Consider the following 24,976-nt stretch of genomic DNA (forward strand, 5'->3'; position numbering starts at 1 on the left):
CTGTATAAAAGAGCCAGACAAGAGTACTACATTTATTTGCTTTGTCCTGATTGAACAGTGAGTCAGCCTGAAGACCTTCTCTGGGTAGACTTGGTCTCATCCACTTACTTACTCTTCATATAGCACACTAGGAGCCAAAAATGGTGACTCCACTCTCACTAAAAGAGAAATTAGTTTGTTAGAGATATCTTGACAGATCTTTCCATTTATTGTCATTGTCCTCCTGGTTTCATCTTTGACGATTCTTGAGATAACTGTGGAATGATCCACAAAATTTTACAAACGAGCTTATCCTAACTGGTCTAGGTCTTGCCCACCCTATTTCTCCATGTGTTAAGAAGATCAACTCTTTGTTGGCTTTAAGCTCTTTAGATTCCTCACTGTGGCAACTGATTTATACTGGTTAAGCTTCCTTGGAAAATTGTGAAAACACCTAAAAAAGGACCTGCTCTCTCTCCACATAGAGGAGATCATATCAGACAAGTGTCATTCAGATTTTACTTAAAGACTAAGTGAATGTGCATCTACTACTCCCGAGACAGCTCTTTTCACTTATGGATAGCTCTAACTGTCACTAAATTATTCTCTAAATCAGCAGTTCTTAAATTGTGTGCCATGGAATTCCAAGGGACCACAGCAAATTCACAGGGAACACCACACAAACCACTAGTTCAAAGTAGATTGCACTACAATTCTCTCTCTCCATGATGTTCTCAAAGGTCTGAGATGGGGTTCTATTCACTTGTACTTTCAGCAATGCCAGCAACTTCTTGAACCTCCTTTATGAGATCCTATTGTTTCAAGTTGGATTTTCAGTGCATAAAAAGCTGTGATAAAAAGCAAGCACCTTAAGAAAATCATTGTGGAACACAAAATGAAAATGGTAGTGTCCAATCTGATTCCAAGGTTTAAGAAGTAATTCAGAGCCCAACAGGTGCAGACATCTCATTAGTAATTGTGGCTTTTTAAGGATAGATGAAAAATATTTTTTCTTCAATTTCTGTATATTATTTTTTCAAATGGCCACTACATTATTGGGACGTAAATACTTATTAAGTTGTTTGGACCTAATTACTTAATAACCAGAACTGTAAGATATATTTTGTGGCCTAGGATGGCATAAAAAAGTTACGTATACAATAAGGTGCCATGAACTGAGAACATTTAAAAACCTGTCTTCCATCAAGCTAAAATTAACATGTACACAACTTCCACCCACTGATGCACATTCTGGCCAATGGACCAGAATAAATAAATAATAGGTCATGAAGGTACTGAAATAAATATTCAAATTAAAATTTATAAATTATAATTTATAGGATTTTATATAATATATTTATACATATACATTATAAATTATAATTTATAAATTAAAATTTATCTTTGACCATATAAAATGTGGATATTTATAGTATTCATTAACATTGTTTTGCTTAAACAACGAGATGCACAGCTAACATATCTGGGGAAAAGATTTTATAGAATGAAATGAGGCTATTTTATTAATACAAGTTAAAGATTTAATTAATAAGTCTTGTATTTTTAGAAACACCTCTGCAAACCAGAAGGAGATAAAATTCTAGCTTCATGCTTTAGGAAAAACTTCTCAACTTTGGTCATAAGCATTTAATAATCATAAAAAAATGTCACATCACATGAATTCATAACAACGTTTCATAAAACCTAACTGTTTACAGTTTTCCATAATTTCATTTAATTTACATTTTACTCCTCATCCATTTAGGAGAGTGAGCTAAACAATAACTGGTGAGCAAAGCCAAGCCTCCCAGTATGTGCATCACACTACGTGTCAACACCCCCAAACCTCTCTAGAACTCACATTCTGTTCTGCCCAGTTCTGAGTCCAGATGCTCCCTGGCTTTCTGCTCTTCACTGACTGGCTCTTGGAATTTCAGAAATTTTGAGGTCTTCTTGTTCCGCCTGAAAGACTCGCACACCAACTCTGTCTGTGTGACTTTGGCGTGTTCAAGCTAAATTAGGAGAAAAGTTGCGCTGATGAGCAATTCATTGCATAACAAGTAAACTGAGGAAATTAAATGCATGCTTGCCTCTCAGAGGCAAAAGTTAGAATTCATGCTTAAAAATAAAGTGAAGAACAGCCTTACTCTATTTTTTTATTATAATTTATATGGAATGAATCCCAGGATAATTTGGTATAAATTAAAAGGAGATATCAATAAAAAAAGACAAGCCTAAGAAATTTGCATTAATTAGTCAAATCAGTCTTTTATTTAAATCCTTTCAATGAATGTTATTTATTATTAGCATGTAGAAATTACAGGGACCCTGTTCTGTGCTGTCTTCTCTCATCAGAGTGTGTGATCCTTGAGGACATGTACTTGTATTCCCACTGCTTAACATAATACTTAGTGTATAGTAAACACAGTAAATAAATGCTCCATCTGTATGTTTTATGAGACTGAATTTATATAATTGATCTGCTTGGTGGGAACAGAGAGGGGATTATACTTGTAACTCAGAGAAACTGTGTTGACACACTAGACCAACTCAATTGCATATAGTTACATATAGCTACAAAGCTAAGTTTAAGTTCAGATTCAAAATCAGGTCTTCTGACTTCAAGTCCAATGTTTTTTTTTTTTTTAACAACTGACATAATTGTTTAATCAGCTTCTCCACTACAGATAGAGTGATTTCACACATACAGTGCTGGCACCATGGAAGTCAGAATCTAGGTACACAAGGGTTTGAATGTCACCAAGGTGGAAAACTTTAGAGCTGTACCCCAAGGCCCATCCAGGCTTTGGTTTCCATCCTAAACCAACTCCAGTGAATTCCTGGAACAACAGTCCCGTCAGGCATTCCAGACAAAGGAAATGCCCCATTAGGAAAAACTCAATGGCCTAGCATACTAAGGGTCTGGCTTGTTAAATGGCTATTCAAAAACAAAGAGATAAATAGACAGGAAGGCAACAAATACCCAGACACCCAACATGCAAGTAAGGAAACCTCCAAGAATAACAGTTTGACACTTAAGAAATCACATCCAAGTTTGATCCAAGTAACTGGTTTTCCTCCCAATGATCAAAAAAGGTTAACTCTGCAGTTTTTCCCACACCTTTTTTCTTTACAGACTTTCACAACTTGGGAAAATGAATCAGTATGAGATCTACTCTGGAGTGTTAGCTTAGATAGGGAGGCCTGTGCCTTACCCTCCTCTCAAGGAACACAAAAATACACTTCCACTAGCAACAGAGAATGCTTTGGTCTTGGTAGTTCAGCAACTAGAACAACAAAGAAACACATGGGATATCTCTGGGGGGAGAGTCTGACCAGACTTTGGACGTGTAGAATCCAGTGGGTGACGGGCTTTGACGGATTCGGAGCCCAGGCTGGACCGGAGGGTCCACGGGAGGGATCTGTTCCGCCGGGACCCCGGTGCACAGCGCAGCGCGGTCAGCGCGGCAGGGCGGAGGGGACCAGAGGAGCCCGAGAGTGGCGGGCGAGACCAGCGGAGCAGGAGATAAGCCAGGCTGAGCAGGTGAGAGCTGCTGAGTGCCAGACATCAGCGCAGCAGCCCTTGAAATCTTCAGCCTGAAGACGGACTTCGGTGGGTCACTACTTGAACTTCCAGGAACTGGGATGGCAGAGTGATCAGTAAGTGCTCTCTCCTCCCCCCTGATGACCGTGAGGGAACCATAAAATTCTTCCCCAGATTAATCCTGGATCAGCGGGAACAGCAGAAGGCGGCGGGTGGTCTCATAACACCAGAGGCTGGAAAAGTGGCAAAGGGGGATTCTTCCTACGGTGGCGGAGACGGCTGGAGGGACAGACGACCCAGGGCAGAGAAAATTCGCACTGAGACCCAGGCAAGCCTCAGAGCCGGGAGACGAGCCCCAGGAGGGGCGGGAACACCCGTTAGCTTCTAGGCGTGCCCCAGCCCTCCAGGGGAAAAGGGAAGACAATAGGGAAGCTGGGATCACCATCCCCTGACCCTGCCTTTGCCTCAAGTCAGCTGAGGAGATATCCTGAGACCAGACCACCCCTCCCACACACCTAACAAGCTAACCCCAGGGTTGATCGGGGAAACAAAAAACAAAAGCCTGCTTTTAGCCTAGACACACATCAGCTCAACTTAAAGATCTGTACCTTCTGACTGAAAGAACCAACAGCTACAACACTCAGCCAACATCATGAATCGGAAAAAGCAGACGAAAAGTGAAAAAACCATAGAATCTTTCTATGGGGATAAGGACCAAAACACAAACACCAAAGAGGTTAGAGCTGAGACTGTACTTCCATCTGAAACCTCAGATGGGACTATGAATTTCTCGCAAGCACAACTAGATTACCTGGAACGTCTGAAGAAGGATATAAAAGAAAAACTGGCCAATGATTTTAAAACTATAAAAAAAGAATTCACTGATGAGAACATCACCCTGAAAAAGAAAATTGAAGAAATGGAAAAGGAAGTTCAAAAATTAACTGGAGAGAATAATTCCCTAAAAGGAAGAGCTAATGAAATGGAAAAGGAAACCCAAAACCTAATTGGGAAAATTGATCAGATGGAAAAGGAAACCCAAAACCTAACTGGGAAAATTGGTCGAATGGAAAAAGAAGTACAAAAATTAAATGGAGAAAATAGCTCCTTAAAGGGAAAAATTGGTCAGATGGAAAAGGAGATGGAAAAGCTAACTGAAGAAAACACTACGATGAAGATTAGAATTGGGCAAGTAGAAACTAATGACTCAATGAGGCAACAAGAATCAGTCAAACAAAATCTAAAGAATGAAAAGATAGAAGAAAATGTAAAATATTTCATTGAAAAAACAACTGACCTGGAAAATAGATCCAGGAGAGAAAATCTAAGAATTATTGGCCTGCCAGAAACCCATGATGAAGAAAAGAGTCTGGACATATCTTCCAGGAAATCATCAAGGAAAACTGTCCAGAAGTACTAGACTCAGAGGGCAAAATAGTCATCGAAAGAATCCACCGTTCCCCTCCCGAAAGGGATCCCAAACTCAAAACCCCAAGAAATATAGTTGCCAAATTCCAGAGCTATCAAGTGAAGGAGAAAATACTACAAGCAGCCAGAAAGAAACAATTCAAATATCAAGGACACACAGTCAGGATCACACAGGACCTTGCAGCTTCTACATTAAAAGATCGAAAGAATTGGAACCCAATATTCTGTAAGGCAAAGGAGTTGGGACTTCAACCAAGGATCAACTACCCAGCAAAGTTCAGCATAACATTTCAGGCAAGGAGAAAGTCATTCAACGAAATAAGGGATTTCCAGAGCTTCCTGATCAAAACACCAGAACTCAATAGACAATTTGATCTTCAAATGCAGGTCTCCAGAGAATCATAAAAAGGTAAACAGAGGGGAAAAAACAAAAACAAAAACTTGCTACTCAATTAGGGCAAACTGTTTACCTCCCTATAAGGGAAGATGATACCTGTTAATCTTGAGAACTGTGCAGCTATTATGATAAAAGGGATATATGTAGAGGGAACGGGCAAAAAGTAAATGATGTCATGGCAAAAATATGATTTAAGTATGAGAAGGAAATGTAATAGGAGGTGTGGAAAGGGGGAAGCAGAAAATGGCAAATTATATCACAGGAAGAAGTACAAAACTATAGTAGAGGGAAGGAGGGGAGGGAGATGAGCATTGTTTGAGAGGTACTCTCATCTGATTTGTTCAAAGGAGGGAACAATAATCTTAAGCAGATAATCCTAACTAGCTCTATAGGTAGTAGGAGGGGAAGGGGGAAGAAAGGGGAGGGTGGCTAAAAGGGAGGAAAGGAGCAATAAGAGTAAAGGGGACTAAAAGGGAGGGGGGTCAAAAGAAGGAGGGGAAGGCTGCAGGAGGAGGGGGAGAAAAGTGAATACTATTGAGGAGGGGAAGGGAGATGGGAGAGCTAAAAGCACAAATGGTGGGAAAGAGGTTGGAGGGAAATACACAGATTGTAATCATAACTGTGAATGTGAATGGAATGAACTCTCCCATAAAACGGAGACGGATAGCAGAATGGATTAAAAGCCATAATCCAACAATATGCTGCTTACAAGAAACACATATGAAACGGGGGGATACACATAGGATAAAGGTCAAAGGATGGAGCAGAATATATTGTGCTTCAGCTCATGTAAGAAAGGCAGGAGTAGCAATCCTAATCTCAGACAAAGCAAAAGCAGAAATAGATCTAATCAAAAGGGATAAGGATGGAAACTATATCCTGCTAAAAGGCACCATAGACAATGAAGCAATATCATTACTAAACATGTATGCTCCAAGTGGTATAGCATCCAGATTCTTAGAGGAGAGGTTGGGGGAGTTGAAGGAAGAAATTGATAGCAAAACTATACTAGTGGGGGACCTCAACCTCCCCCTCTCTGAACTCGATAAATCCAACCTCAAAATAAACAAGAAAGAGGTTAAGGAGGTAAATAAAACTCTGGATAAGGTAGATATGATAGATCTTTGGAGAAAATTAAATGGGAATAGAAAGGAATATACTTTTTTCTCAGCGGTACATGGAACATTTACAAAAATTGACCATGGACTAGGACATAAAAATCTCACAATCCAGTGCAGAAAGGTAGAGATAATCAATGCATCCTTTTCAGATCATAATGCATTAAAAATTACATGTAATAAAAGGCCATGGAAAGAGAAACCAAAAATCAATTGGAAACTAAATAATCTAATTCTAAAGAAGGGTTGGGTTAAAGAAGAAATCATAGAAACAATCAACAATTTCATTCGAGAGAATGACAATAGTGAGATAACATACCAAAACTTATGGGATACTGCAAAAGCAGTTATTAGGGGAAGTTTTATATCTCTGAATGCTTACATAAATAAAATAGAGAAAGAGGAGATCAATGACTTAGGCTTGCAGTTGAAAAAGCTAGAAAAAGAACAAACTGAAAATCCCCAAGTAAATACCAAATTAGAAATACTGAAAACCAAAGGAGAGATTAATAAAATTGAAATTAAGAAAACTATTGAATTAATAAATAAAACCAATAGTTGGTTTTATGAAAAAACTAATAAAATTGATAAACCTTTGGTCAATCTGATTAAAAAAAAGAAAGAAGAAAACCAAATTACTAATATTAAAAATGAAAGGGGTGAACTCACCTCCAATGAGGAGGAAATTAAAACAATAATTAGAAACTACTTTGCCCAACTTTATGCCCACAAATTCGATAATCTAAACGAGATGGATGAATATTTTAAAAAATACAAATTGCCCAGATTAACAGAAGAGGAAGTTGAATACTTAAACAACCCCATCTCAGAAAAAGAAATTGAACAAGCCATCAATGAACTCCCTAGGAAAAAATCTCCAGGGCCAGATGGATTCACAAGTGAATTCTATCAAACATTTAAAGAACAGTTAATTCCAATACTACATACACTATTCTTGAAAATTGGGGAAGAAGGAGTCCTCCCAAATTCTTTCTATGATACAAATATGGTTTTGATACCCAAACCAGGAAGAGACAAAACAGAGAAAGAAAATTATAGACCAATTTCCCTAATGAATATAGATGCAAAAATTTTAAATAAGATTCTAGCAAAACGAATACAGCATCTTATCACGAGATTAATACATTATGATCAGGTAGGATTCATACCAGGACTACAGGGCTGGTTCAATATTAGGAAAACTATTAGCATTATCGATCACATCAACAACAAAGCTAACAAAAACCACATGATTATCTCATAGATGCAGAAAAAGCTTTTGACAAAATACAACATCCATTCCTACTAAAAACATTGGAGAATGTAGGAATAAAGGGAACTTTCCATAAAATAATAAGCAGTATCTATCTAAAACCTTCAGCAAGCATTATATGCAATGGGGATAAGCTAGATGCATTCCCAATAAGATCAGGGGTGAAACAAGGTTGTCCATTATCACCACTATTATTTAATATGGTACTAGAAATGTTAGCTGTAGCAATTAGACAAGATAAAGATATCCAAGGAATTAAAATAGCCAAAGAAGAAACTAAGTTATCACTCTTTGCAGATGATATGATGATTTACCTAGAGAATCCCAGAGATTCAAGTAAAAAATTACTAGAATTAATAAACAACTTTGGCAAAGTTGCAGGGTACAAAATAAACCCACACAAATCTTCTGCGTTCCTATATATTAGCAACAAAGTCCAACAGCAAGAGATAGAAAGAGAAATCCCATTTAAAGTTAGGGCAGACAGTATAAAATACTTAGGAGTCTACTTGCCAAAACAAACCCAGGGACTATATGAACACAATTACAAGACACTTTTTGCACAAATAAAGTCAGATTTAAGTAAGTGGAAAAACATTAGTTGCTCATGGGTAGGCCGTGTTAATATAATAAAAATGACAATTCTACCCAAATTAATATACTTATTTAGTGCCATACCAATTAAACTGTCAGATAATTACTTTCTAGAGCTGGACAAAATAATATCAAAATTCATTTGGAAAAACAAAAGGTCCAGAATATCAAAGGGACTAATGAAAAGAAATGCTTGGGAAGGTGGCCTAGCGCTACCAGACCTCAAACTCTACTATAAAGCAGCAATTATCAAAACCACTTGGTATTGGCTAAGAAACAGAGAGGTAGACAAGTGGAATAGACTTGGCACTCAAGATGCAGTAGGCAAGGAATATAGCAACCTTCTGTTTGATAAACCCAAGGACCCCAGCTTCTGGGATAAGAACTCATTGTTTGACAAAAATTGCTGGGAAAACTGGATAACAGTGTGGCGGAAATTAGGCATAGACCCATACCTGACACCGTACACAAGAATAAAGTCCAAATGGGTACATGATTTAGGTATAAAGAGTGATACCATGAATAAACTGGAGAAGCAAGGAATAGTGTATTTATCAGATCTATGGAGAAGGGAAGAATTCTTTACTAAAGGAGAGATAGAATGCATTATGAAATGCAAAATGGATAACTTTGAGTACATTAAACTGAGAAGTTTTTGCACAACCAAACCCAATGCAACCAAAATCCGGAGGGATGTAGTAAATTGGGAAAGAATTTTTACAGCTAAGCTCGGGGATAAAGGCCTCATTTCTAGAATTTATAGAGAACTGATCCAAATGTATAATCATACAAGTCATTCCCCAATTGATAAATGGTCAAAGGATATGAACAGGCAATTTTCAGAGGAAGAAATTAAAGCTATCTATAATCATATGAAAAAATGCTCTAAATCACTATTGGTTAGAGAGATGCAAATCAAAACAACTCTGAGGTACCACATCACACCTATAAGATTGGCAAACATGACAGAACAAGAAAATGATAAATGCTGGAGAGGATGTGGGAAAGTTGGAACACTAATTCATTGTTGGTGGAGCTGCGAGCGCATCCAACCATTCTGGAGAGCAATTTGGAACTATGCCCAAAGGGCTACAAAAATGTGCATACCCTTTGACCCAGCAATATCGCTACTAGGACTATATCCCCAAGAGATCATAAAAATGGGAAAGGGTCCCACATGTACAAAAATATTTATAGCAGCACTCTATGTAGTTGCCAAAAACTGGAAGTCAAGGGGATGTCCATCAATTGGGGAATGGCTGAATAAATTATGGTATATGAATGTAATGGAGTACTATTGTGCCATAAGAAATGATGAACAAGAAGACTTCAGAGAGGCCTGGAAGGACTTATATGACCTGATGCTGAGTGAAAGGAGCAGAACCAGGAGAACTTTATGCACAGCAACAACCACAGTGTGTGAGAGTTTTTTCTGGTAGACTTAGATTTTTGTAATAACACAAGAACTTCTTACCAAAAAAAAAAAAAAATCCCAATGGAGGATCTCAAGGCAAAATGCCTGCCACACTCAGAGAGAGAAATATGGAAGTCACTCACATATTGTAGCAGATAATGTTTGTGTATGTGTATGTGTTTGTGTATCATGTTCTGATTTGTTATACGATTTCTTTCATTTCTCTTAGTCTGACTACATAGCATGACTATAGTGAAAATATACTCAATAGGAAAGTATATGTAGAATCTATACAGAATTGTATGCAGTCGTGGGGAGGGAGGGGGGTAGTGGGGAGTAGGTAGGGAGGGATAAAATCGCAATTGTATGGCAGTGATTGTTAAACATTACAAAATAAAAAAAAAAAAAAGAAACACATGGCTCCTATTTGCTTTCAAATCACAATCTCTCCATTCTCTAGTTTATGCCACTCCATTACAAAGTGGTGGAGAACAGCGGATAATAAAAGCAGGATCTAAATCAAGGACCCTCGTATTCACACAGAAAAAGGTAGAACATTCAGCCTTACCTCCTTTTCCACTATGGGAAAACAAACAGTAGGATCGAATGGCTCTGAAACAGATTGGGGGAGAAGCAAATTTTGTTTGGATAAAAGCTCCAAATGTGAGCCCATATGAGCTGGGGGCCAGGCTACCTCCTCAGGGGAGTGAGTTCTCAGCTACTTGTACTATCTTTGGCAAAAGCATAAGACATGCTCCAGTACACCCAACAGGAACAGGTAGTACTTGCTGGGTGGCTAGGTGGAGCTCACCAGTATTCAGACAAGTTTAATATATTAATGGACTATAACTTGTTTATTTTTCAGTTGGTAAAGATGGAAAAAATCAGCTCATTTCAGTTCCTTATTAATTTGTCTTGAAAAAAATTAAACCATGCTAACCTTCAGCTAAATAGTTTTGTCCTTAAAAGATGCATACAATCTATCTATACTATGTGGTGCTGTGTCCTTTATCTTCGTCTACTTGGGACACTTCTAGGAAATGTTAGCCCAGATTATAATTGCCCAAATGTGGGCAAACTACCAGAGCAAGACCCAGTAGCTGCACCAGAGCTACTGCAATTTGGAGACCAAGGAGCCTCTCTTGAGCTATAAGGTTCCAAGTTTGCTTATTTGCTTGCTTGCCCTGATAATACTCTTTATGAATATTTAAGTAACATTGATTGATTTCACCTATTTCTGTGACTTTTGCTTGTAATTTACATTGCGTTTGCTTAGAAAGCAGTTAAAAATTCAAACCAGCTAAGCCACAAGATTTTTGTTTATTTGTTTCTTTTCAATTTTACAGAATAAGTCAAGAGAATACAAACTTGATACACATGCTTTAAAATAACTCTGGTTATAACTACACTTAGGTTTTATATTAAATCAGATTTTGGCTAAAAAAATAAGTAAGCCTTACTAAATCCAATATGACACTATAAAATTACCAACAACGAATTAATTTTCCCATTTAAAATACAAAGTTTTACTTATAGCCAAACTAATTTGCTGTAAAAGGTATTTAATAAAATAAAAACAGAGCAGAAGGTAGTGTGATATGGTACAAACGCCATTTAGCTTGAAGTCACAGGTCACTTAAAATCCATGCAATTTTGGGAAAGTTCCTTAACTTCTCTGACCCTCAACTGTCCTAATATATAAAGTGATGAAGTTGGGGAGGGTGACCTCTAAGTTGCCCTCCAGCTTTCTTGCTATCTTCCTTTTGTCCTATAAAGTCATAAAATCTTTTCTTAAAGAAGCAATATTTCAGTTTATGAGAACTGTGTGATATGATACACTTTAGTTGAAATGATTTACTACTACTTTGCATAATAATATCAAATCTTAAACATTTTCACCTAAATATTTTAAAAAAATACTTAGTGAATTTGTGAATTACTACTGAACTTTAAATGAGCGTTTTCAATATCCCTGATAAAATTCACTGTCACTTTAATATAAGTTACAGGAAGGATAATAAAAGTTTTGAAAGCCACCTGGCTTGGGTGGTTAACATTTGTTAAATATTAGCTAAGTATATTATAGTTTAAGCCCTGAACTTCACAAGAATGTGGTTTATGTCACATTAAAGAACATGGAGGGGTGATCAAAATATCTATTTTAGCAGTAATGAACTTAAGGCAAAAATACTAAATATATAGTATTACTTATGAGAAATACTTACTGTATAATGATGTTACATTTCCTGTAAAGAAAGCACAATATTTTCTCACAGTGGTATATTAAGTATTTTTAAAATAGAAAAGGTTCCACATAGAATTTTTTTCTAATTAATCTTATTAGATAAAATAATTAAATATCTAATTAGATAAAATTATTAAAATTTCTTTATTTAAAGATAATCTAATTAAGACATTTTCAATAAATGCACTGAAGGAAGCCAAAAGGGGTGGCATAAACAAATGGAACAGCTCTACTACTACACTGTTAAATTTGATACATTTATTTCTTAAGAAAACACAATTGTACATAAATTCATAGTTTCGTATACAAGCTTATTTCTTTTTGGTATACTGAAAAGTTTGTTGAAGATTAAGTTCAAAATTTAAATAAAATTTAATTAAAAAAATACACCCCTTGACTCCTGTTATCATTTCATAGACTGAACAACTTTTTCTAAGGCCAACCACAGTAAACTTCTCCAGAAAGTGCCTAGTAGGTCACTTGAACTGGAGAACAGTTACACCAGTCTATTTTTCCTCAGATTCAGAGCACACTCATGCATTAGGTCACTGAAAGTCACCCAAACCTAATTCACCTAAAGCTGAATGGCAATGATATAAATGAAAAACCAAAACAAACTCAGAATCACCAAGGAATAATTTCAGTACTTACTGAGTATGGTGGGGTAGGCAAGCAGATTTTAGAAATGAGCTTTACTATATGCCCATTTCTTTTATTACTAAAATGAAAAATAGAAGTGTTAACAACGATTGAATTATTTTCATCCAGCTGTTCACTGAGAGGAAATGGATCTGGTAAAGGCACTCGCGATTCAACCTCATACATGTCTTCATCCTGCTCTTCCAACCACAAGCCACTGAGGGTATCTGAGGCCCAGTAAGTTCTATAGGAATCCATTCTAGAGACGGAGTCACTGATGATCTGTTTGACTGACTAAGCAGGTTGGCTACCTACGGTTGATTAAAGAGGGTTTCTCTCCGAGATTCTGAAGATAAACACCAGGACAGCATCAAAAAAGTCTCCTTGTCACTGTCTTAGGCAGTGAATCTTCGACAATTAATGAACGCACCTGAGCAATTGAAAGGTCCAACATAACCTCACTTTTCAAAAACTAGATGAGTGCCATTCTTCTCACAAGTGATAAAATCCTTGAAAAGCCAAAGAACGAGACCAGAAGCAGCTAGTCAGCAAAGCAATAAATATTGGCACCAACCCTGTAAGGTGCAAAAAGCAAGAGACGCAAGCACAACTTGGCAGGGAAAGTCAACATTTGAAATCTCCATAGAAGCAAAGGACGAGAAGTGTAGCTCATCTTGGTTCTGGCTGCTTGACTTGGTTCAAAAGGAAAAGCTCTTCTGAATTGTTACTCAAATAGGCCATCGGGCTATGCAAAAGAATTCTTCTAGTCAATGTTCCCTCAGGAAAAGTTCAAGGCAGAGGGAGTGGTTTTAATGTCCTTACCTCTAGGTGAACCAGAAGGTGGAATCTGAATTACTACGCCCACAAAGAAGCCAGCCTAACAGGATCCAAGGACCACGTCAGAGCTTTGCAAAAGGTGTTTACACAAGTTTGTGTTTGTAAAATAATCTGGTCATTTTTCTCTACGTTAAAAAGCTAAAAGACATATACACTGAATTCATGGGACCATTTTATCAAAGAGCTTATTCAAAGCCTGTAGCATGCCCATTATTTAATTTGGGGAAATTTTACTGACATTCTACCTCACATTTCACTGACAAACAAGATCCATCCTCTTGAGCAGTTAGTTGATAAAAGTAAATGGCTCAACTATAAACCATTTTCATATTCAAACATATATAGACTAAGATTTGTTCACCAAATTCACATTTGTTCACTAAGATTTGTTTTAAAAACGAAGGTGCACAGTGCACCCAGCTGCTGAAGTGAATCCAGTTTGTGCACTCTGTGAAACAGCGCATAACGACACAACAGGTGTGAACCAGTGTAATTAGGGGCTCTAAAATGAATACTGACTCTAGCAAGCCACTTTCAATTTTTTAAAAAGTACATTAAAAATTAAATGATATCTTCAATGTGAAAAGAGTTTAGATTAAACAAAAGACATTCTTGAAGTATCTTCTCTGAGGCAACTATCAAGTTATCTTGAACTTGACAATTCTTTCTCACATACAATAAGCATTAGTCAGGCAAGCAGATGGCTCTAATAAAATTCAATACCACTTACAAATTCCATTAATGGGTATCTTTGTTTTATTAGATGTTGAATAAGCAAGGAAAATCCCCAAATACCTCAAGGAGAGTTTTTTTGGTAGTGGAAGGAGATTTTTAATTGGAGTGGGGTATCTGACCCAGAGTCTAAAGGCAGATGACCTTCAACTTCTTCAAGTGAGTCTGTTGTTCTCAACATGGCCTGCTGTGGAATTTGTCTGGATTAAAATCTGTTGCATGGACAGAGAATTAATTTTGCCATTCCCAATGCTTGTCAACTGGTTTTTTAGCAAAACAACATCTAGATGCTACAGTTATTAGTGAATCTTCTTAAAACTGTTCAATGTTATCAAATAAGTGAAATTATTTCTTGGTGGATCAGACAGATATATGGCTGAAAAAGCACACCTTTTCATAGGACCATTACAGATGGTACTCTCCAGTCAAAAGACTGGAAACGGCATTCATTGGAGAACAGGACTGATTATACAGTTAAAGCTGGGAAGAGCTACGTAGCTCATGTAGTTAGTTCAGGTTACAGATAAGGAAACTGAGGCCCAGAGAGGTGAAGGCTTCCTAGGTGGACAGCAGCAGAGCTGAGATACGTCCAACATTCTTCCCACTTTTTCGAGCTGCCTCTGTGATTGGTTTTCTCTGACTGTTACACTATTCAGAAGCTAGCCCTGCTCTTCCTGTTCTTTGTGAAAATAAGTGCAGAACTGCAAACCCCTTCTTATTGATTAACATTTCCTCTGTGACTTGTTATTTAGCCACCTTGACTACCCTGAATGCAACCAGGAATCAGCAAATCAGCAAACTAGGTACAAGTCAAAATAGATGCTACAGAGGACGTACATTAAAGCTCATGTACTTTAGGATCTTAGAGAAGAGCATTTTTATGATGATATATATGACAAAACAGGCTTGGTTCACTGGTTTTCAAACCCATAGAAGCATTAAATCAATTAATTAATAAGCATTTATTAGGTTACTATTATATACTCTGTGCTAGGTGCCAGGCCTTCAGATGTCAAGAATAAAACAATCCCTGACCTCAAGGAGCTTATAGAAGCAGGAAACTGAAATGAATGTATTTATATTTGAAACTCTGTTTCAGGCACACATAATGCTGATGGCAATTAAAAGTATTAGGTAACCTTATAAAGCGAAAGAGAATGCTTAGAGGCAACGAAAAGCACAGAAGCACCTAGGCTACCTTGAATTTCACAAATTTATATCTGTGCTGTGTGTATTTTTACATGTATTTATTATCTCATATAAGCTCAATGCAAAGGCACACAGTAGGCACTTAAGAAATATTTGATTAACTTTGAATCAAACAAGGCTCAATTTTGTTAAGTACATTCTATTTAAACAGTAAGGGGTATGTATAAAACACATTAAAATATAAAACACAACAAACTGCAGTGAGAGAGGATGACTGGATTCTTGGGGGTTTCACGTGGCTGATGTTCTACTAACCTTCCAAACTGGTTAACTGTAAGGCCAAATCCTGCACACAGAGCACAACCAAAACTCTGACTAACGCTCACCAGAGTGGGAGGAGGACCATACAAACTTTCTGTTTGCTATAATTCTATCTAAGCTTTTCAAAAAGCAAACAACTCAATAGCTGATCATTATGTAGCTGACTCATTTTCAGAAATACCCTCCCTTCTGAGAAAACAAAACTGTTGACTATTTTAATGGGTCACATGACATTTTTCTCAGATGTGGAATCAGTAAAACTCTAAAGACTTTATCAGATAATGAAGGAAACATTCTGTAGGAGTAAACAGCTCATTCATTAATTTCTCCAGGCCCTAAGGACATCACTTGGAAGATTATCATCTTCGGTCCTAAAATTCTGAAAAGCATCTGTGGGTGGAAAACTACTCCTGTAAAGTAAGTAGCTACCTGTAGTTCATTCAGTTTGTGAAAGCTGCATCCAAAGCTTACCACCAAAAAAGATCACCTTTCAAGGAAGAGTAACACTCTATATTAAAAAAAAAAACCCAGCTTCTTAAAAAGATACTTTTCTGCTAGTGTGAGGGAAGTCTTTACTGTATGCTAATTACATAGCCTCTGATTTACTGTTTTCAAATAGGCCTGACCCTATAATTAGCTAGTCTGGGCAAAATCCAGCAGGACTATATTATAATAGCTAATTATGACATGGAGCTGGATACAAAACAACTACATATAATAAAAGTCATTAGCCTCTAAGATGTAAATTAATTCTCTATCTTGATACTCATGTTATAATCATCATCTATCTTCTTAAAGCAAAAACTCATTCGTTAACTCATCCAGTGAAAGAAAGACATACCTATCAAACCCTGGAACAGCACAGACACTTGCACAGGGTATCCCAAAAGTCTCTGTGCTGTTTTAATATGCTTTATAAAAAATGCTTTAGTAGCTTAAAACAATACAGCATATAATATAATGTGTTAGCGTACGGTTGGTTGGTAGGTTGGTTGTCATCCTTTGTTCTCAAAGTGGACCAAAATGACATCACCATGATAAACTCAGGTTTCAGTGTCTGACTGTGGCTGATCAGACCAGTCCAAGCTCAGAATGCTCTACCACAGGTTGGGCACAGATAGTCCGGGTGAACATTTTGGGTAGATACTCCAAATGTGTGCCTCCTGAGTTTACTTTGTGCTGTCTCAATTCTCCTTCGCTCATACAGTACACCACCCTTTCTGATGTGGGCACTCCATGCTGAGCGGTCCTGTGTCAGTGTTTCCTATGTTGCACAGTCAAATCCAAAGTTCTTGAAAGAGACCTTGAGGGTGTCCTTGTATTGCTTCTTCTGACCATCATGTGATCACCTGCCCCGTGCGAGTTCTCCATAAAATAATCTTTTAGGCAAGCACACATTTTTCATTCGAACAACGTGGCCAGCCCATCAGCGTTGTACTGTCTGAAGCATAGTCTGAATGCTTGGCAGTTCAGTTCAAGCAAGGACTTCAATGTTGTCTGGTACCTTATCCTGCCAGGTGATTCTCAGAATTTTCCTAAGACAGCTCAAATGGAAGTCATTCAGTTTCCTGGCATGGTGCTTGTAGACCGTCCATGTCTCACAGGCATATAGCAATGAGGTCAGCACAATGGCTCTGTAGACCTTCAGTTTGGTAGTCAATCTAATACCTCTTCTCTCCCAAACTTTTTGTCTGAGCTTCCCAAACACTGAGCTAGCTTTGGCAATGCATGGATCAATTTCATTGTCAATGTGTACATCCCTGAAAAGTACACCACTAAGGTAAGTGAACTTATCCACAGCATTCAAAACTTCTCCATTTGTTGTAATCGATGGTTCCACCTAGGGATGGTGTGCTGGTGGCTAAGGGAGCACCTGTGTTTTCTTGGTGTTAATTACTAGGCCAAAATGAGCACAGGCAGTAGAGAATTGATCCATACTTTGTTGCATCTTAGTTTCAGAGGCTGCACTGAGTACACAATCATCTGCAGACAGAAAATCATGCACCAACACTTCCTCCACTTTGGTCTTGGTTTGTAGCCTTTTCAAATTGAAGAGCTTACCATCAGTATGGCAGTTGACCTTGATGCCGTGTTCTTCCTCACTGAAAGCATTTGTCAGCATGGCTGAAAACATCATGCTAAAAAGCATGGGAGTAAGCACATAGCCCTGTTTCACTCCCTTGGTGACTGCGAAGGCATGAGAGCTTTGTCCATTATCCAGAACCCAGGCAAACATGCCACTATGAAACTGATGTGCAATATTGATGAACTTCTCCAGGCAACCAAATTTTGACATGATTTTCCATAAGCCCTCATGACTAACAGTGTCAAAGGCTTTGGTCAGATCCACAAACGTTGTGTACAGACCTCTGTTCTGCTCCTGACATTTCTCCTGGAGTTGTCAGGCAGCAAACACCATATCGACTGTTTCTCAGTCCTTTCTGAAGCCACACTGACTCTTAGATAGATGACCATCTTCCAGGTGAAGGATCAGCCTATTAAGAAGGGCTCTTGCAAGAATCTTGCCAGCAATGACTAAGAGAGAGACACCTCTGTGATTGTTGGAGGACAATCTATTCCCTTTACCTTTATAAAGATGGACAATGGAGGCATCCTTGAACTCCTGGGGGATAACTTCCTTTTGCCATATAACCTAGAAAATTTCAAAAAGCTTTTGCATGAGCAATGGTCCCCCTACCTTATAGATCTCACCTGGAATAGAATGAGCACCAGGTGCTGTGCCACAAAAAGGAGCCTAATGGCCCTCAAAACCTCTTCTTCAGTTGCAAGTTCAGCTAAGGAGGGATTTTCAACCTAAGGTAAACAGTCAATGGACTCAGCACTGATTGATGATGTTCTGTTGAGAACACAATGGAAGTGTTCAGCCCATCTCTCTAGGATCATGTCCTTATCACTAATCAATATGAGTCCATCAGCACTGAGCAGTTGTGATACACCATAGGTTTTTGGTCCATACATAGCTTTCAGGGAATCATAAAAGCACTTTGGATTTTATGCTGATAGTAGAGTATATAATATAATGCATAGTATATAGTATTGAATACTTTAATATTATATGCATGTGTTTTGGGCCAAGAGTGTAGGGAGAGGAGGGACTGAGAGAGGCTTAAGGACGGATGGAGAGGTATGGAAAAACCACTGTGGTAAATGGGATAGTAAGTTAATTAGGAAAGTATAAAAGAATCTGCCTTGTAGCAACACAGGGCCCAGATGAATTTAGGTAATTAATCTGTAGTGGACCAAGGTAGCATGGTTTCATGATTTTCTCCAGCTTTGTTCAGTAGCACATGCATAGAAAAGAAGGCAGTGGATGGTAGAGGCGATAAAAGGCTGAAGCTTGGCAGGCCAGGTCTAGTGACTTGTGAAGGGGGCAAGAAGACAGTGAAGAGTTGAACTGATTCACTAAAGAGTCAAGATGGGGAAGGGAGGAGAGCATAGCTCCTACAGGGATGAAGGCCAGGGACTGGAGGTCACAGTATGGTCAAAGAAAAAGATTTGGGGTTAGAGGGGAGAAATGGACTGAAGACAGATTATGATCAGATAAAGAAATGTCAGAATTCATGAACATGGAAGTGGAACCTTTGTGGGTGATGACAAGTTCAGGAGTTTGACCCTTTGGTATGGCTCAGGTGGGGTGGAGAAGTAGGTCATGAGACATGAGTAAGTTGAGGAACTGTGAAGTTGGGGGATTGGAGTATCACTATATATGTTCAAGTCCCCAAGTATAAAGGCAAGACTTGAGGAAAAAAGACGATGAGTCAGACACTGAACTCAGTTAGGAAGAAGGGGAATATCTTGGACATTGGTTGATCACAGTGACTAGAATTCTGATTTGGTGATGTTTCTGGACTGAATGCACCACAAAGGAGCAGAGGTGACTGAGTGACGGTGGTAAAGACAGAACCAAGGCGTACTCCCAACTTCCCTCCCTCTACCAGAGAGTGAAAGGGCAGCCAGGGATGCTGTCATCAAGGAGGTATCTTCTCTCAGTGAAAAGTAGAAGCTGGAAGGGGTGAGAGAGAAAAATATCTAAGAGGAAAGGAAGTCTGCTGCCTATGGAGCAGGCCTTCTAGAGGGAACTGGGAAAGAGACAGAACATCCTGGTGGAACACTGCATGCCAGTGTGGACCTTCCCTCTTTTCATGTGAATAACTTCATCTTATGCACAATACTCTCCTTCAGCGAAATCAAGGGAGTTTTTAACCTTGATTGTTCGTGTATTAGAACGTCTCTTTTCCAATAACACAGCTATTATTATAAATAAAAAGTCTCATGCGCAGTAAGGAACAGCGATAGTCTGTCTTCACACTCTCCACCCTCTGCTAAATACAAGCTCTACACAGTACGAACGTTCCCTGCAAAGTGCCTTTAACTCTATTCACATTTTGAGATATATCTCTGAGTCTAGAAAAAGACCATAAGAGTTCCATTTCCAGGTTTCTTTGTGAATATGAGTTCAGCACCTAACGAAAGAGCACCTCAGAATGGTTCCTGGTTGTTCAGATATATTGTGAAAAAACCAAAGTCAAAGTGAAATATTCTATTACAAAGAAACCAGATTAAAATATATGATGAAGGCAAAAAAACCCCATTCATTTAGGCTGTTGCTTTGTGTTGCTTTAACTACCAAATATATGCATCAAGTTCAAGATCATTTTAATTACTGATTATCTTGGAAGTGCAGCTGAATAAATCAGAAGCTATCATAACTATTTCACATCTTCCTAAGAATTCAAAACAGATTCCGAGATGGACTATATTTAGGTTATAGTAATATCTGGGGAAATTCCAGAGTCTTTACAATATCTTGAGGATGCAGTTGAAACATTCAGATTCAGTCATGACACTTCCAATCTAACCTGAACAGCTACTTTAGCCTTACTGGACCTGGCAGACACTTTTCCTGGGAAACCCAAAAACTTCATTTAGATGAACAGTGAAAAAGGTTAATATTATGTGAACAACCTCTATAGGAATATTTAATGGTTTACTCTGTAATCTTTACATCAAACTGAGTACAACCATTCAGAAAGCCAAAGAATTCTGGAGGTAGAAGAAACCTTAAAGAAATATATTCATAAATTGAGTACAGACAGTTCTCATTTTACATAAGTAGACTGTTCTGCAAACCTCTATGTAAAGACATTTTTATGTGATGTGAATTTGCCTGCAGAGGTGAGGAAAGGAGAGAGGGAAGCAGGAAGGTGGCCACATACTAAAGGAAGAAGGGGGCTGGCACACTGTGCAAAGACGTGCAGGGGCCAGGGACAAAAAGTAAAAGCAGGAGGAGGAACATGTGAGGGCAGACATGTGATGGCCAGACATGTGATGGCCAGACATGGATGCAGACAGGAGAGGATGGGTGACATGTGTGGGGCAGGGACAGGCATGAAGTATTCAAGCTCAAACAGATGGAAGACAGAGATGCAGGGCCCGTACACATGAGTAGGTGGGAGCAGTGGGGCAAAGCTCTATCTTGCCAAGCCCCATTCAGTGGTGGTGGTAGCATCTCCAGGCATCTGTTCTGCCTTCACTCAGAGGATTTTTCTTTTTAAAAAGGTTTTTTTTGGGGGGAGTGGGAGGTCTCCAAGAGCTGAGCTAAGGGGAAGGAGCTGAGAGACAGAAACAGAGACAGATAGAGAGAAACAGAGAAATAGAGAGAGACAGAGAGAGAGAGAAAGCGACCAAGCATGGTACTGTATAGCAAAATTAACATACATTTCTTCTGAAATGCAAAGTTCTTTCAGAATTCGAATTTGTACAATAAAAATTTACATAAAAAGCCTGAACTATCTGCCTATCTATGCCAGGCAGGCAGTAGCATTCTGTAAATGCATGCCATCTATTGTAGAATTTTCATTAGTTGATAAATAGTCTGAAATAATTTTTAAGTTGTTGGTTACTCTGAATCCATGGTTCTACTGACAGTGATCTCTTGGATGCAGAAACTTCCCCGACCAATGCAGATCAGCAACTTCTCTGCAGCTTGTTGGATGAAGAGAGTTTCTTAGGTCACTGGGAGGTTCAGTGACTCTCCCAGGGTGACACAGCTAGGATGTGCTCAGGGGGCCTGAACCCCAGTCTTCTGTGGTTCAAGGCCAGCTCTCTTACAGTCTCCTACAGTCCATCACACCATTTCTTAATTAAGGAGGTGGGAGAGTCAGTGTGGAGGAGCAAATGGCCAGGCTTGGAGTCAGGAAAAGCTGATTTCCAGTCCTGTTTCTGACGCATCTTGGCTGTGTGACCTTGGGCAACCCTCTTAACCCTGCGATGCTTTAGGCCATTCCCTAAGACTTTAAGATGAAGAGAAAGAATCCATGTGATCTGCACTGATTGAAGGTATTGCCTAGACCAGTAAAATCAGAGGTTGGGCAACCCTGCTCAGAATCCTAGTGCTCCTTCACTCCTTTGGAGGAGGCTTGTGGATTCAGGATGCCATCTCTTCCAGCAGTTTAAACCGGAGCCTACTAGAGCCTCAAGAGGCATTCAACACATAACAAGTCTTACCTGACTATTTGGTCCTTTTACGGCTTCGAGAAGTTTTTCAACTACAGCCTGCAGCCGACAGCTAACATTTAAGATTAGTTCTTCACTTTTAAGATTGATTTTAGCTCCAGAAAGTTTGCATTGTAGAAGGTGCTGACACAGCTCTTTTTTCTCCTCGGTGATTTCTGATGATGTGCCAGGGGCATTACTTGGTGTGCCACTTCCGCAGCAAGAGACTAGGGGCTCTTCTGTAAGAAGAATAAGGTACTATCATGAAATTCACATTTAGAAACTACAACACATTTTGAAAATTAAACAAGATATTAAATTACAAAGTCCATTTATGAAAATAACTATGTGGTCATTTGGGGCAGTGCACCACAGTGCACAGAGCACCAGGCCTGGAGTCAGGAAGACTAATCTTCCTGAGTTCAAACCTGGCTAGCTGTTTAATCCTAGACAAGTCATTTCACTCTGTTTGCCTCAGTTTCCTCATCTGTAAAATGAGCCGGAGAAGGAAAGGGCAAACCACTCCTGTACCTTTGGCAGGAAAATCCCAAATGGGATCATGAAGAGTCAGACGTGACTGAAAACGACTGAACAACAACAGGCAGTAATTATATTACTGTTATACATTGATAATCATATGAATATATACCTTTCACAATTGTAATGCCATCAAACAAATTAGGACATATTTAACAAATTTATATCTGATTGGACACATTTGACAATAAAAAAAATGTAATGCTACTTTTCTGCTCAACAGCTAGCAAAGAAAAGGGTAAAAGAGAGAGCAATAGAAGCTTCGTAGAAAAAAAAGTTTGGATTATTTAGGATTTTTGACGTTTTCTCCTTGTCTTGCTTTTGATTGTTTCACTGGGTATATCCACTTTTTCAGGTGGGAACTGAAAAAGAAACTATTTAAATTCAGACACATTTTATACTTGCTGATTTGTTAAAAGGTTCAGTTAATGTACTAAACTGTAACAAAAACAGAATTTCTAATATAACTCAATTTAATTCATCTATACTATTCCTGTTTCCTAGATAATATAAGTTGATTCTATGTATTCAAAATTTATAAAGCATGTGTGTGCCTTCTATGAAGGAAAACTAGAGTGTAGTGCACCCATTCCTGCCACTTGTGAGAATTACGTCACACAGCATTCGTGACAGACTGAAATATGGGGAACAGCTGGAGCTCAGGGGGAAGAACCAGAAAAGAATATATCTATCTGATCTCTCTTCCTCATGACAGTCTTGCACAGTCTCAATAGTGAACATGGCAGAGCAAAGACAAGAAGATCAGGATTCAAATCCTTCCCTTCATTGGCTAGGTGATCACAGACAAGTCACTGTGCTTCCTAACTGTCCTTTTCAAATATGAGTGCACCCAAAGACTCACTCTTGGGTCCCTTTCTCTTTCTCTACTCTCCATGACTTCATCCACTTAATTATTATCTTGATGCTGATGACCCACAGAGCATAACAAGTCATGTAAAAAGACAGATGAGAAGGGGTTTCATTAACCCAATTAAGAACCTAAAAAATGTCCTATCTCAAATTCAATATTCAAAACAATCTGGTACTGGTGGATCAGTGTAACAGGTTAGGTACGCAGTACACTGTAGTAAATGACCATAGTAATCTAGCATAGAAGATCCCAAGTTTTTGGGACCAAAAACTCATTATTTAACAAAAACTGCTGGAAAAATCAGAAAGCATTTGGCAGAAACTAGGTATAGATTAACATCTCACACCACATACCAAGATAAGGTCAATATGGGTACATGATTTACACATAAAAGGAGAGCATGGAATAGTTTATCCCTCAGATCTAAGGATAAGGGAAGAATTTAGAACCAAAAACATTTTAAAAAAACAACAGCTAACCGATGAAAATTTTGAACATACACTTCATCCTCCTCAGAGGAGTTCCATTAAAAATACTACGGTCTAAAGCAGAAGGTTTTCTTAAAGGATGAGATGTGCTGATGAAAAAAACTCCGGTCCAGAGAGGTTCAGGGACCTGTCAGACCAGTCACTTGATGCTCCACCAGGTGTAAGTGGCAGAATCAGAGTCTGAGCCCTCTACTCCACATCTAATACTCTTTGTACCATACCACAATACTATGATGCCTCCCTCATGTCAGTCCTCTGCTCAAGAACACTTCCCTATCATCTCTAGAACAAGATATAAAAGCCTTGATGTGGCTCTTAAAATTCTTCGCAATTCAGCTCTCCCTTGCCTTTCCAGGCTTATTTCACAACTTGCCTCCTTCACAAATCCTTGCTCTAGCCAGATGGGTCCCTCTGCTATTGCCTGTATCCAGTCTTCTGTAACCAGACTCTCTGCTCTGGTCCAGGTTGGTTCTCTCGCTGAAAAGTGCAACATTCTTTCCTTGACTCTGAGGATCTTTAGCTTTTTTCCATGTCTACTCAGGTACTAGTTGAGAAACAATTCTTCCTAATTTCCTTTATTGGTAATGCTTTTTTCCTTTCCCAAATTACCTCCTATTTGCTTATCTATTTATATGTTATATCCCTTAGTAGAATATAAGCTCCTTGGTAAAATGAATTGAACCTCAACAATGAAAGAGTAGAAAAAAAGGAAAGATGTTATTTCTGCAGAGCTGGACGATAATTAGTGGATATGTTCAAAACAGACCTGGGGATTAATTGAATTAGACTGGATGTGTGTAGAGAACATATACTGGGCACTCATAAAAAGGAGTGGACAAAAATAATACTTTAAGGAAATGTTGAAATAGAACTTAAAATTAAATGTGAGAACCT

At 38.5% G+C, this 24,976-nt stretch overlaps 1 protein-coding gene and 1 long non-coding RNA gene across 5 annotated transcripts in view; one reads left to right on the forward strand and one right to left on the reverse strand.

Moving 5' to 3' along the window:
• The window catches only part of LOC140530919 (uncharacterized), a 949,813-nt gene that overhangs the window by 357,514 nt on the left and 567,323 nt on the right, over positions 1-24,976 (forward strand). The window lies entirely within an intron of this gene.
• LOC140531015 (A-kinase anchor protein 9-like) overlaps positions 1-24,976 on the reverse strand; it is a 103,589-nt gene that overhangs the window by 13,356 nt on the left and 65,257 nt on the right. The window contains exons 13-14 of the mRNA XM_072650216.1: positions 22,199-22,425; positions 1,841-1,991 (exon numbers count right to left, since the gene is read on the reverse strand). Coding sequence (XP_072506317.1) covers positions 1,841-1,991; positions 22,199-22,425 — 378 coding nt within the window. The remainder of the gene's footprint in view (positions 1-1,840; positions 1,992-22,198; positions 22,426-24,976) is intronic.

This window comes from Notamacropus eugenii, chromosome 3 (genome assembly GCF_028372415.1).
Source record: "Notamacropus eugenii isolate mMacEug1 chromosome 3, mMacEug1.pri_v2, whole genome shotgun sequence".
In the NCBI taxonomy this organism is placed as follows: Eukaryota; Metazoa; Chordata; class Mammalia; order Diprotodontia; family Macropodidae; genus Notamacropus; species Notamacropus eugenii.